Source organism: Mirounga leonina, unplaced genomic scaffold (genome assembly GCF_011800145.1).
Source record: "Mirounga leonina isolate KUSES-001 unplaced genomic scaffold, KU_Mleo_1.0 Mir_126, whole genome shotgun sequence".
NCBI classification, from domain to species: Eukaryota; Metazoa; Chordata; class Mammalia; order Carnivora; family Phocidae; genus Mirounga; species Mirounga leonina.
This window is the reverse complement of record NW_023270314.1, coordinates 26612594-26627610: the sequence shown is the minus strand read 5'-3', so window position 1 is coordinate 26627610 and position 15017 is coordinate 26612594. Positions and strand designations below refer to the sequence as shown.

At 40.9% G+C, this 15017-nt stretch overlaps 1 protein-coding gene across 2 annotated transcripts in view; it reads right to left on the bottom strand.

The window, feature by feature from the left end:
• Positions 1-1504: 1504 nt before the first annotated feature.
• The window catches only part of SLC11A2 (solute carrier family 11 member 2), a 38381-nt gene continuing 24868 nt past the window's right edge, over positions 1505-15017 (bottom strand). For both annotated transcript variants that reach the window (XM_035002662.1, XM_035002663.1), the window contains exons 11-17: positions 14531-14617; positions 13652-13771; positions 13344-13493; positions 11865-11938; positions 11117-11270; positions 9095-9148; positions 1505-3190 (exon numbers count right to left, since the gene is read on the bottom strand). In XM_035002662.1, coding sequence (XP_034858553.1) covers positions 3113-3190; positions 9095-9148; positions 11117-11270; positions 11865-11938; positions 13344-13493; positions 13652-13771; positions 14531-14617 — 717 coding nt within the window. In that variant the 3' untranslated portion in view covers positions 1505-3112. The remainder of the gene's footprint in view (positions 3191-9094; positions 9149-11116; positions 11271-11864; positions 11939-13343; positions 13494-13651; positions 13772-14530; positions 14618-15017) is intronic.

Below are 15017 nucleotides of genomic sequence, written 5' to 3'. Positions count from 1 at the left end.
ACTTCTTGACAGTATTTCTAGGATCACAAAGGTAAATTGCTAAAAAAAAATTCCCTTTCCCCCAGATGGCAATTGTGGGGGTGAAAGGAGTTAGTCTGGTATGACACTAGAAACCAAAGTAGACGTTAAATGTTAACTATACCTGTGACCTCAAACTCCTCTATAACTGCCCTAAGGTTCTAAAAAATTAACTAGACTTTGTTGAAGTCCTAACTGCTGTGACTCCAATTTACTCCCCTAAGACTCCAAGCCTGGGAAAAAAACAAATGAAAAAATATTCACTGAAATAAAATCAAGAATGTACTATAAAATGATCTGTGGTGGTTATTTCCTTTTCCTTGAGGTCTCCTTTAGTGGTGGGTTAATCTGACAGGAAGGTAAAGTCTAGTATTTGGGAAAGGAAAAGATGTAAGAATATCTGAAAATATGTCTGCATTCCAGATATTAGCCCACTATTCTGTGTATTATATACACTTCTCTCCATTGGCACCAGTAATAATTTTTGAAATTGTCATTTACCTATCAGGAGGCTCTTCTAGTGCCACCAACAAGTATACCTATTTTGGTCAACACTGTCCTCTTTGGAAAATAGGCAAGGAAAGAATCCAACTGCTTTATTCCACTACATAGTCCAGCAGCTGGATCAAATATGCTCCACGGAGGTCAGCGAAACTAAGAACAGCTGGCATAGAAATGTCACCCTTCAAGTTGATTACACAATGAAAAGGTATTTCTCATCAGGCTACTGGGAAGATTCTACTCTCTCAATATATACTTGCACTAAAAACAGACTTAAGGGGGCGCCTGGGTGGCTCAGTCGGTTAAGTGTCTGCCTTCAGCTCATGATCCCAGGGTCCTGGGATCAAGTCCTGCATCAGGCTCCCTGCTCAGAGGGGGGTCTGCTTCTCCCTCTCCCACTCCCCCTGCTTGTGCTCTCTCTCTGTCAAATAAATAAATAAAACTAAAAAAAAAAAAAAAGGAAAAGAAAAGAAATCTAGATTTGTACATAAATTAGAGAATGATTAAATGTTCTTAACTTAGAAAAGAAGTGTACCCAAGACTCACTCTTTAGAAATCACTCTCTTCTCCTGGTTTTAGCATGACTCAGGTGATCAAATTTCTTGATTACAGGAATTATATGACCTGACGGATATACTTATAAACTTTTGTAAACTCCAGTCTCTTCCTAGTAACATATAGCTAAAGGAGGGAGATGAGTTAAAGAATCCCCCAAGTATTTAGTCTCTGTTTAACCAAGCACCTCAACTTTTTAGGAGTGGCAAAACAGGATTTTTTAACCTTTTTTTTTTTTCTTTCTCCTAACACTCTCTAGTAATGAAACTGAGAAACTTAATTGCCCAAGAAGGGAGGAAAATCCAAATTGGTCCATCTAGAGTTGCTATCTGTGTATAAAGAATCTACAATACTGAAACTCATTTTAAAAATCTCTTTTTCAAGTGAAAGCTGTTAACTGATGCTAATTCAGTTTCATTTTTAAGATCAGAAGGATGCTACTCTTACCAGAAGTTTCAAGGGCCCCCGACGTAGAAATGAGAAAATTTTAAAGTATCATCTTAGAAAACTTGCCACTTAGAGGGCCAAGTCTTTATAAATGAAAATGTCTGGATTTAACAACTACAAACGTCTTACTGAAAAGCACTAAATTTTAAAATAAGACAGATATTTACCTTTTAAGCTGAAAGAGAAAAATGATGCTCAAAGTCATACGAAAGCTTCAGTGTTTGCAAACGCATGCCTCTGCGGCTAGAAGGAAATGGGAGTGTGTGCCGCCCTGCAGTATAGTCCATGAAGATGGACAGCTACCACTCACTCCAGCCAACTGTAACTCCATGCAGGAATGTGAGCCCCGTGTTGAAAATCTCCTTTTCCATCAAATAATTATGCAAAGTCTTTCCATTTTTAAGTATTAACATTTTTATTATAAAAATCTTACAGAAAAAAGTCCCAGTTAGGAAAAGGGGTCAAAAAGCGTCTATAATCCACATGCAGGCAGGCAGTTTATGACATGAGAACTAGTCGTCTAAGTCCTAGTCTAGTTCTAATCTCATATTACTTGGTATAAATACCTTAAAGTAAAATGCTTAGCATTCAGGGAAATTCAACATTAGAAATATTAGCTATTCCTGGAAATAGATTTTGGACCTAGAAATAGTGTTTGGAGTTTTAATGGGAAAAATGGGAAGAAAAGACTTGGTAGAACTCTACAAACATTAGAAAGAAAACAAATACCTCCATCATCTTCTATTAGGTCTTTACAAAATTAAGTGTTAGAAGTTTCTTCTTTTTATACCTAAAACCTGAATGCTAGAATGGGCTGAGTTACAATGTCACATGGAAGACTGATCATTGGTTAGAGCATTGTTTCTGAACTTATTACAAGATATTAGGCTCTTTGGAAAATACCATCATACCTCTGACAAGATTTCAAGAAAAGCAATAGAGAGAATTATAATTACAAAGCACACCAATGGCCAGGACCAAATATGACTGCTTGAAAAGAAGAAATGTTTTCCTTAGAAATGATGTGCTGATATGAAGTAGTTGATAAAGGTCTGGTCAATTAAAACCGACCGATGGAATTTAACTGGCCATAGTCAAGTATCACTTTAAAAAAGGTAAGTTAATTTGACCAGATCATTCTGAAAAAGAGCATTACTCCCTCTCCTTTCTCACTTGTGACCCAGATAAAACAAATATCTGATTTATCTGAATACTATCTTAAAAAAAAATAAGACCTATCAATTTTATATAACCTTAAAACTCTACCCAAATGGATATGTTCAGGTTTACATAAATATATACACATATATATTTTATAAATGCCAGAAGTCAAGACACAAGCCCATAGGGGTGTGTAGCCATGATAGGCCAATCATTTAACTCTGGCTATTGTAGGACTGTTGAGGTGGGTGGGTCTCTGTCCTACAATTACAGTTGTCAGCTTTTAACACCCTTCCCACGAGGAAATCTTTGCCTTTTGTTCAAAATCTGAACAAAACTCACCTCTGAACTAACAGAGATATGTTAACAGGACACCTGGCACAAAAGGATTAAGACAAAGTGGTTCTTATACAGTCTCTCAGGCTGTCAGTCATCTAGACACAAGTGAGTCAGTATCCACAGTGTTCAGAAGGTAGAGTTCAGGCTGAGCTGTCAATCCCAGACGGTACTAAGGACAAAAAAAATGGAAAAGGGTTAGACTGATTTCCAAATATTTATTTATTTATGTATTTATTGTTAAAAGATTTTATTTATTTGACAGAGAGAAAGAGCACAAGCAGGGGAAGTGGCAGGCAGAGTGAGAAGCAGGCTTCCTGCTGAGCAGGGAGCCCGACGTGGGACTCGATCCCAGGACCTGGGACCACAAACCTAGCAGAAGGCAGACACTCAACCGACTGAGCCACCCAGGCACCCCCTGATTTGCAAGTATTTAAATATTGTAACTGGCATGTAGGACCTATAATCAGCACATCAATAGAGGCCTTTATTCAGTACAGCTATACTGACTTTTATTTCAGAAAAGAAATAGCTTACAGATACATGAATGGTTTATGGCACATAAAATAATAACTGGGAGCTGAAATAGCCTGAGTTAATAACTGGGAGCTGCGATTGTGCCAAATGCCCTCAGCAAAACTTGCACTTTGACTATTCTTGTAATACACTTGGCTGCATTTTTTTTTTTTTTAAGATTTTATTTATTTGACAGAAAGAGAGAACACAAGCAGGGGGAGGGGCAGAGGAAGAGGGAGAAGCAGGCTCCCCGCTGAGCAGGAAGCCAGGACTCCAACTCCGACTCTGGGGCTGGATCCCAGGACCCCAGGATCATGACCTGAGCCGCTTAACTGACTGAGGCAACCAGACACCCCAGGATGGCTACTTCTGATAAGGACATTGAGAACCAACACACTGAGTGCTTTTGTATTCTAGTACTGTTTTAGAAATCAAATAAATTCTAAATAATTAAAATAAATATTAGAATACTAATTCTAAATTATTAGAATTAAATAGTAATTCTAAATCCTGAGCTCAGTCTAAATCCTGAGCTGTATTATCCAGGTCTCATGATCTTTTGGCACCTGAGCAGAGAAAAGCCTTTCATTAAAAAAAAAAAAAAAAGCGCCGAGGGAGGGAAATGACCTATGGGTCTCAAATGTTTGTCAGGCTGAATTGGAATCGCTTGGACTGCTTTTAAAACAGTGCCAGACTGCCTTCCTGGAAACCTGAATCCCTATGGTTTATTGTTTTGAAGTAGGCTCCACAACCCAGAACAGAGTCCAGCACCAGGCTTGCACTCATGACTGAGATCGAGATCTGAGATGAGATCAAGAGTTGATTGCTTAACTGAGTCAGCCAGGTGCCCCACCTTTTTTTTTTTTCTGAATCCGTATGGTTTGTGTTGGGATCTGTGAAGTTGTAGTTTACTCCTTTTCTCTCCTCTGCATACACCGTGAGACAATCACTGAATCTCATTTTAGCCCTACTGTTATTACTTAGGGCTTTAGGAATGTCATCACCCCTTGGCATCAATAGCCTATGCGTTAATGTAGAATGTAGACTATAAATCCATAGAAGGAGAATATCCCTATTATAGTATAGTAGAAAAGGCACCAGAGTTGGTTTCAAGCTCTAACTCTGCCACTTCCTGTGACCTTGAGCAAGCTCATGTACCCTTTTGGAGCCTTATCCTACTTATTTGTAAAATGGAATAAATGCTACATTTGAAAATGCTGAGTACATTAATGTGCTATTAGTCTTCAACAAATGTAACTTTTTAACATATTACAAATTGCCCCATATACCTCACAGGCTTGTGTGGCTATGTGAAGATGACCCCAGAAGAAGCCCAAGATCAAACTATTCTAAGAACAGTGACTAACACTAGCTTTGGGGCAAAGACAACTCTTCAGACAAGCCTCCTTATTCACTTCAGGTCTTACGTCTCAGGTTTTAGTAACCAAGAGCGATTGTCAGATACACTATAAATTCACTGCAGCCTTTTCACAAGAGCTGAGGTGGTGGGCTTCCTCATTATGTAGTAGGCAAGGGATGCATTATTAGTCCTGTGATCCCCAGTCACTCATAGATGACTTACTAGACAGAACCTCCTTGTTGAAGTTTGTCTGAGACACTGAAAAATGACACAGGAATAGGCTAAATACTGTCAGGGGCAGGGAGGTAGTGCAAATGAGTAAGCTTAATATTTCTTAGCTACCACTGGGGTAGGATCACAGAGGGACCTGCCCTGTTCATCTGGCAGACAAACGCTTACCCAAAAGCATTCAAAGTTGTTTCAAATTTAGCACAGGCCAAACAAAATTAGTTTACCAGTTGGCAACTTGTGAGCTAAAACATACTCTATAATCAGAGCATCACGCAAATGCTTTGATGTGTTCCTGGTCCTGCCAAAAACCCAGGTTGGTGTCTTAACCTTGCTTGAAACGTGTACTATGTATTATATAGGATGGTTTGGTAATGACAATGTGGGCCCTGGAGTTAAGCTATTCAAGTTGAAATGCCAATTGCCTATTTACCAGCAATGTGATGTGGGAAAGTTACTTTTTGGCCTTTCAATCGCCTCATCTATAAAGAGGCTGATGCCCTTGTTATAACAATTAAATGAGGTCATAGGAGTGCTCAGACCAGGACTAGCACATAGTAGTCAGTGTTAGCCGTTTTTAACACTCATAAACTAAGGTGCCAAGAGAAGCTGATACATTTAGATTCATTGGTCCTATCCAATAAAGAAGCATTCCAGAGGGCGGAGCTAAAAGAAATGTCTCAAATCAGGATCTTCAAATTGTTACATCTTATTTTAGTTCTGAAATTAAACCCAGATTAAGAAGGGAGAGCTAAATGAGGGAGGACAACACCGAGAACGCAATTCCCAGATTACTTCTGTCCTGTTACAGTATTTGGCTCCTGTAAGACACACAGGAAAAGCTTACAACAGAGAAAGGGAAAATGAAGTTCTAGTAACAACCTTGGGATAAATGAAGTGCTGACTTTCCTGTCATTTGTATGGTGACTGGGCCTGTAGTTTACTATGCCTGAGCTTTGTTTTATTACATGGTGACAATATTTCCATTTATATCAGTTCTGCCAAAATGCTTTCAATTTTTAAGCTAAGCAATTTTGGTTTTTCTTTTCAAATACTCATACTTTTTATTGGCAGCACATACGGAATATAAAAGCATACTTCAATGGTGAAACAAGACTACAGATAGAAAAATGTTCAGCTTAGAGCAAAGAAAGGCAGAATAACAATTTTTTTCGAGTTTAAATATGGCAATGATGTGACCTTTAGCAACAGCAAAACTATTTGACTAAGTGGGTAAACTGGTATTAGTGTTTGGGGTCTGCAGTTCATCAAGTCTTCTCGGGACTAAACCTATTTACACCTCCATCCTTTTAAAAGAATCACTAACAATGTGGGCTTAAAATGTCATCTAGGTGGTGGCTGATGCTGCAGTATTTTGGAAATATTTTCTTTTCTTTTTAAGATTTTATTTTTATTATTTATTTGTCAGAGAGAGCGCGCAAGTGCAAGTATGAGGAGCGGCAGGCTCCCTGCTGAGCAAGGAGCCCGATGCTGGGCTCAATCCCAGGACCTTTGGATCATGACCTGAGCCGAAGGCAGACACTTAACCGACTGAGCCACCCAGGCATCCCCGGAAGTATTTTCAAGGTTAAAAAAATACCCAGGAAACCAAACAGGAAAAGGAAACATTTTTAATTACAAACCAAGTTTACATACTGTTAAATGGGCACAAACAGCTCAGTTGTAACCACTTGTAATACCACCAGTAGGACCTCACAGGAGCCAAACTACAGCTCTTCCCCATCCATTAACTCCCAGTGTGCTGTAACAGCACAATTACTTCATGTCACATTTATGGAGAACAAGGACCACTCTACATAAAAGTACAACTGTATACCCTTAACATTCGGCACAAACACCACATGCTGGCACTGGGAGACTTCACAGCATTGTTTATTGCACCCAGAGTACTGGTTGAAGTATACTTTCGCTCTGACAGGATCAAATGGAATACAGTATAGGAGTATTTTTAACACTGTCAAACACCACACATATAAAGCGCCATTTAACTGGGAAGAAATTTTCCATCATCTTAAGTCATAAGCAAAACTTTTAAAAGAAAATAAGCAGCTTTACCTGAACTTCTAAATATTGTGAATCTGAGACTGACTGGACCTACCCACTCAGGGCAAAGGTTGTAAGTGTTATAGTACTGTGTTTACAAAAAATTTTTCTTGTCAGTTTTGCCTTCACCTAGTCCAGCCAGATGAGAGATGAAGATGTCAGTCCCTAGTATCTTCACAGAGTGCCCTTATGACCAGTTTGGGGAATAATGACATGGAGAGGGGCAGATGTGAGGACAAACAGTGAGGGAAATTTATCTTTCATGATCCTGTGCTATATTACTTGAGGGGCTAAGATAAGGTATGGTCAGTGATACACAGCAGTTTATCCTTAATGCCTTTTGAAAGACAATCCATCCAATCTGTACTCTTGACTGTGTGCAAAATATCAGCAATAATGCATTTAGGGGCTCAGATGAATAGAGAATGTCAATCAACTGGGACTCTAGAAGGAAAGCCCCCAAAATGAGAAGTCCTTCAATGCCATTCCCATTACTGTTCTCATCAAGTCAATGGCTATAACAGACTTGATTATTTATCTCCACCAGACAAATGTGATTTGACTGGATATAATCACATAATCTCAGGCTCCACATGTAAAAATGTCAGCAGTGGCTGAAGAGCAGCAGCTTCATGCTGAAGGGACCCATGTCCTCTGACTCCAGAGCTCCACCATCTGGTCTCAAAGTTTTTCCCTCTGAGGGAATGGCTGAAGAGAGGTAGCCCAGTGCAACCTTGCTGAGAGAACTTTTCAATCACAGTGGTTCCTACTGACTTGCTGAGAGCGAGAAAGAGCTTTGCAACGGTTAGGTCCACAGCTCCTGAGATTGCCTTGCAAGTTGTCTTGGGCATGCTTCGGAAAACCATGACAATTCTGGTAGGAGGTGTCTTTTAGGAATAAAACAGATGGCTCTTCTTTCCTTTAAAGTCTCTTCTCATTCCAAAATCTCATGTCAGTTCATAAATGCTACCATCTTTTTCTATAACCAACCTCCTGAATGAGGAAGGTGAAGGTTTTACAACTCTATGTGCTCAAGAGTAAATATCATCAGGAAAGCTCTGTACTAACATGAAAGTTAAGAAAATCAGGACTCAAAAGAAAATCCTGATAAGCTTTCGATCTCTGAGGAAAATCTGCTCAGTGATTTTCCAAGGTGATTAATAACCACCACCTACATGTCAGCTTTGCTATTTGTTTAGCACCGGCTTTATCCTTTCTCATCCCTTTTAACTTTCACCAAGAAATTTAAAGTGGAAATAAGTTAAAAGAATCCTGAACCTGAAAGAGGGAGATGTTTCATAATTTTATATTTAATATGGATGGATGAAACCAGTTTCGTTGAGTTTTTTTTTTTTTATAATCAAAATAACTAACAGGGTATGCGTAAGAAGAAAAGTTTTTCTCAGCCTTTTATCTTTTTATAAACAAAACCTGCATACCCATCCTGTAATTTATCTTATGAGAACTTCATTATATTTCTCAAATATGTTTTTTTTTTTTTTTAACACATGGCCTGGTTAAGAAGCATGCATATAGGATTATCTCTCAAAAGGATAAAACAAGCTGGCCCTTGGGCAGCTACTTAAAGAGTTTGTGTTGGAATGATAGCAGCAGATGTCAGCTTTTCAAAGATCCTATCTAATCTAGTTCCCAGGTTAGAAGGTCAGGAAGAAAAAAAAAATTCCATCTTTCAAACATGTATTGAAACAAAGTCTTTCCCAACAAAGAGTTGAGTCTTAAATGCAGTCTGTGCAACAGCACATACTTTTGGCTATGTTCACACAGTAAACCACAGAAACACACTGGCTCTGATGGCTATACATGTGGAAGACAGCCAGACCGATCCAGTATTTACTTAGTATAGCCACCAGTGACTTCTCCGGTCAGCAGGACTTTAGAGATGCTTACCGTGTGCCCACAGTCCAGGAAGGACATGCCCAATGCAATCAAACATTGCCAGCCCTGAAAGATAAAGTATGGTCATCATTCACCAACCTCTCTGCAGATCCCTCTTCCCATCATGATGGCTCAAACTGCACTGCTCAGATGCAAACTGCTCTCTTCCCTTTTTTTTTTAAGATTTATTTCTTTCTTTGTCAAAGAGAGAGAGAGAGGAAGGGGGGGGAGAGAGAGAGCGAGAGAGCACGAACAGGGCGACAGGCAGGCAGAGGGAGAAGCAGGCTCCCTACTGAGCAAGTAGCCTGATGCGGGACTCAATCCCAGGACCCTGGGATCATGACCTGAGCCAAAGGCAGACACTCAACTGACTGAGCCACCCAGGTGCCCCCCTGCTCTCTTCCTTGAACATCTATCTAGCTCTGCTCATCTCCTACCACCCAGGTGCACAAGTCATTCTCCCAACCCCATACCCCCTTCAAGACATCCTGGAATCTGCCTTCCTCAACAAAGTTTCTTCATACTATTTTCAGTATCGAGTTGCCAGTTCCTGCTGCTTTGTGTTTGTCATTCGTTTCTTTTGCCAACTGGGAGTTCCCTGAAGACCATTTTTCTTCAGTCCTACCCCATTCCTCTCATGATGCAGGCAGAGGTGGAGGTAATGACCGACAGACCAATACAACTGGGATAGTATCCCAAACTGCTCTATGAAATACGTGTTTTGGGACTTAACAGCAGTAACCGACCCTGGATCAGTCCTCAGCCTAAAAATGGGCCTTCAACAACCTTGACAGTCTCAGGGTGACTGAGGACAACTCAGTCTCTTCATAGCTAATTTGTAGGAAGGAAGGATTCCCTTAACTTCTATAGTGAATTTTTAAAATAATTCCTGTCAAGGACATGTTCAGTTACTTGGGTTTCCTTGGAGTAAATCCCTAGAATATAGGTTCAGCATAACCCTAGAGTGCTCAAGGTTTACTGGGGAAGAAAGAAGAAAAAAATAAATAAATCCAGGACATAATTTTTCAATAGTCACTAAAGTGATTTTCTCAATCTACTGGCATGGGGACTAGGTAAGAGCTAAAAAGATCAGCAGGTCTCCAGCCTCCATCCTTAACCATTCTCTGCAGCATGTATGGTATAAATTCTGCTGTCCCTAACCCTGCACACATGCATTTTTTCAGAGAAATCTGTACAGAACAGGGAGGGAGCATTTGTTGTTTTTGTTGCTAGAACTATCTTCCATTACTATAAGTAATGTTACAGAAGATTTGGAAAATAAACAAAAGAATATATCCATCAAGGAAACATCCTAACACAACTACTATCACCATTTTTTACATAATTTACCCGATCTTTAAAAAAAAAATTTATTATCTTGGAATACATTATTCTGCATTCATTTTCTGTGTAGCTATGATTTTATAACCATCATTTTTAAATAACTCTAGAGTAATTCAATGAGAGAATATCACTATTCTTTCTTCAGTAGACAGCTATTCAAATCTTGTGCCACTCCCTACTTTCTATACTGTTCTTTTAATTCCTCAAACACACTACACTCTCTTAACAGGAATTTTTTTTAAGTTATTTATTTATTTATTTGAGAGGGAGCAAGCACAAGCATGAGCGGGCAGAGGGAGAGGGAGAAGCAGACTCCCCACTGAGCAGGGAGCCCGAAATGAGGCTTAATCCCAGAACCCTGAGATCATGACCTGAGCCAAAGGCAGATGCCTAACTGACTGAGCCACCCAGGTGCTCCTCTTATCAGGAATTATTAAGAATGGAAACCAGACAGAAGTGACATGACAGCTCTTAAGAATCAAAATAAATCTTATGGGTTAAAAATACCGTTTAACCACAGGTGACTTAATTTCATGTAAACTGTCTCATTAACCTGGAGATAGGATTGCTATGTGCTTTAAAAAGAAAAGATTGCTATGTGCTCTTTTGGGTCCTTTCATTTTGGTGTTAATAAGCCCTATCTCTACCATCTCTGATACCTACACCTCTGCCCCTCCTGAATTGACTTACCAGGTAAAACACAAAGCTCAGATAAGCCACACTGACCACAGCAGCTACCACATACAATGCCACATGCCCGAGTTCCTGGACATAAACCAGGACAAAGTACATGTTGATGGAACAGACGATAAGGACCAATATCCCGCCTGCAATCCTCCAGCCTCTGTAAAAGAATCATCAGTCACTGGTGGAACAATCCAACCCATTCACAAGCAGAAAAGGACACTGTCCGGTGGGGTAGACAGGACAGGAGTAAGAGGCATCTCAAAATGAACTGAAAATTGTTCTTACTATGTCCCAAGTAAGACACCAATAGGGAGAAAGAGGGGGGAAAATACGCTCAGATAATCCTTAATATTTAACTCCCTAGAAATTCAACAAGTCCTGAGTACCTAGAGATGCAACAAACAATTTCAAAAACCCCATACCCTTTCAAAATGTATATAAAAGGTATTTGTTTATGGTTTTCTCATTAACATCATTTAACATGGAATTAAGGTGCTTTACACTTCAGTGACTGAAGCTGAAGAATTAAAGCCCTAAGAGCGGAACTTTCTCCTGCTAGAAATGAAAAACGTGTGTGCCTTCTTTACCACATTCACAGTCTTTGCTCTCTGAGCCAAAGACTGAGGGGCAGCTCCAGCATTCACCTCTCAAAACATGTGGTTCCCCTATATGACTCATTTTCTGACTGGCCTATTCAATGAAGACATGCTTCCCCCACATATTTTTGGGGAGCTGAGAAAAGTACACTCACATTCCATTGGCAAAGTCATTCATAACTGGCCGCAAGCTCGTAAACGTGAGGATGGGTATCAGAGCAAAGGGAAGCTGGAAAAGAAAGAATGAGGATCAGATGGGGCTCCTGGAAATCCTTGTATTATCCCCAAGAGCAGCACTGTTAGCACAAGGGAAACACACATCCTGCCTCATCCACCCCATGAGAAATTATTCCTATCATCCCAAGATGCTCACGCCTTATGCTGAAACCTATAGAGCCGTCATTAACTTAGCACTGATTCTGATCCTGTGTCTTTATAAACATTCATATCTGCCTTGCCTTTTTAACCTCAATAGGACCTAGCAGTGTCCTACGTTATTTAATGTTTGCTTGGATTAAAAACAGTAATTTTATACTCTATATGTAATTATAGCAGATAATTCCCATTCAACAGGCTTTTATTTTATTTTATTTAAAGATTTTATTTATTTATTTGATAGACAGTGAGAGAGGGAACACAAGCAGGGGGAGTCGGAGAGGGAGAAGCAGGCTTCCTGCCGAGCAGGGAGTCCGATGTGGGACTCGATCCCAGGACCCTGGGATCATGACCTGAGCCGAAGGCAGACGCTTAACGACTGAGCCACACAGGTGCCCCAGGCTTTTTTTTTTTAAGATTTTTTTTTTCTTTTAAGATATTATTTATTTGAGAGAGAGACCACTAGAGAGAGAGAGAAAGAACACAAGCAGGGGGAGCAGCAGGCAGAGGGAGGAGGCTCCCCACTGAGCAAGAAGCCTGACGCAGGGCTCGATACCAGGACCCTGGGATCACAAACCGAGCCGAGCCAGATGCTTAACCAACTGAGCCACCCAAGCGCCCCTTTTTTAAAAGATGTCATTTATTTATTGGACAGAGAGATAGAGAGCACAAGCAGGGGAGCTGCAGGCAGAGGCAGAGGGAGAAGCAGGCTCCCCACTAAGCAGGAAGCCCGATGCGGGGCTCAACACAGGGCTCCATCCCAGGACCCTGGGATCATGACCTGAGCTGAAGGCAGATGCTTAACCGACTGAGCCACCCAGGCGCCCCTCAACACGCTTTTATAAACCAAACCATTTCTAAAAGCTTTTTAGATACCAGGGATTCCATACATTTACTGCAGACTGAGACTGTGCCTCTTTCTTCCTCTGAATTTTCCCCAGCACCCAGCACTACAGGCTTGGTACCTACAGGCAATACATAATGCTGCCTGATTAAAAGGGATGGGAGTGGGTGCCTGGTTGGCTCAGTCATTAAGCGTCTGCCTTCAGCTCAGGTCATGATCCCAGGGTCCTGGGATCGAGTCCCACATCGGACTCCCTGCTCGGCAGGAAGCCTGCTTCTCCCTCTCCGACTCCCCCTGCTTGTGTTCCCTCTCTCGCTGTCTCTCTCTCTGTTGAAAAATAAATAAAATCTTTAAAAATAAAATAAAATAAAATAAAAAATAAACGGGATGGGAGTTTCCCCAGCTCCCTCCTCACCTGTAAGCTCTGCAGAACATTCAGGAAGTCATTCATCCCTGTTAGATGCTCTACATCCTGGAAGATAGCAACAAGCAGAGTAGGGATGATGGCAATAGAGCGGGTGAAAATCACTCGGGCAAAGCGTGACCATTTTAGGTTCAGGAATCCCTGGAAGAAAACACAGAAGCAGGATGAATGCCTAGAACAGGAAACAAAGAAAGGTTTGGGGAGGTTCAGGAAGACCCTAGAAGCATGGGATTAAGAAGTAACAAAAGGGCAATCAATGTTTTCTTCCTCTAATCTATACCAGTCAAAACAGCACATACCTCCATGACAAACTGGCCAGAATAAGTTCCTGTCATGGTGGAGCTCTGTCCTGCAGCCAGGATCCCCACTGCCCAGATGTAGAGTGCAGCCGGCCCAAAGTAACATCCCAGTACCACACCCTGGGAGAAGCAAGAGAGAAAGATGTTTGTGTCAATGATCTGCTTAGACAATGACCAAAACAGAATTTCTCTGCAGCATTTCTTCCTCTTCTTTTACTATGTACCAACCTACACCAAGTACTGTGCTGGGCGCTACTCCCCAGAAGCTAGACTCAGGACCTGACCTCATTTTAGAGGCCTTCAACCTAAACTTTGCTGGATATTCCTTCATTCCTCTGCTTAGTCTTTTCTCCAAGTTCCTAAAGCCTTCATCCTCAACTTATATCTTAAATATGTTAAAAAAAAAAAAAAAAAGAAAGTAAGTCTACACAACATTTCCCAAATTATATTACTTAACACACTATTCTGGAAGGTAGTAACAGGAATGGAGAGAAAGGGCAAACACATTCGGGAAATACTACATAAATTAGGTATTCTACTCTTGGGAGGTTCATAACATAACCAGCATAAAAAGGACTGAGAGATCCCAATGAAGAATACTTTACTAGGAGTACTTTCTTTAGTCTCCCCCAATTAACATCCTATAAAACAATATAATATCAACATAACTCTGGGAATTGCTGATACAGTTCTTCTTTCAGCTGATCCTCTATTCCCTCCCATGTAATCCAGAAATGCTTGTCTGGCATCTAGACCTCTGAAATAAATGACACTCCAGAGAAGATAGGTTCAGCTCCGAAGTGAACCCACAGGAAAGATCAGACACTATGCCAAGAATACTGATTCAGGAGTAGTGATCACAAATCTGAAAAGGCTTACCCCTTTGTAGATGTCCACAGTCAGTGTCGAGTTATCGTCAGGAAAAAGGTGAGTGTGGGGACTACTGTTATTTCTACAGACTGCAATCTGGAACGCAAAGCAGTTTAGGGGCAACTTTTATTTTTGAGGCAAGGACCAGACCAGAAGAGTTCTCCTGCAGATCACAAACTACAGGTTACATTCAAGTTATCTAGGAGACACAGGCTGGAGGTAAGACACTGGATACAGGTTGTAACGGGAGCAGGGACTGGCGGCAAAAGCACTGTGGTCTTCTTCCATAATCCTTCTATACCCTCATGCCATCAAAAACATTTACTGAGGGGCGCCTGGGTGGCTCAGTTGGTTAAGCGACTGCCTTCGGCTCAGGTCATGATCCTGGAGTCCCGGGATCGAGTCCCACATCGGGCTCCCTGCTCAGCTGGGGGTCTGCTTCCCCCTCTGCCCTCTTCCCTCTCGTGCTCTCTGTCTCTCATTCTCTCTCTAATAA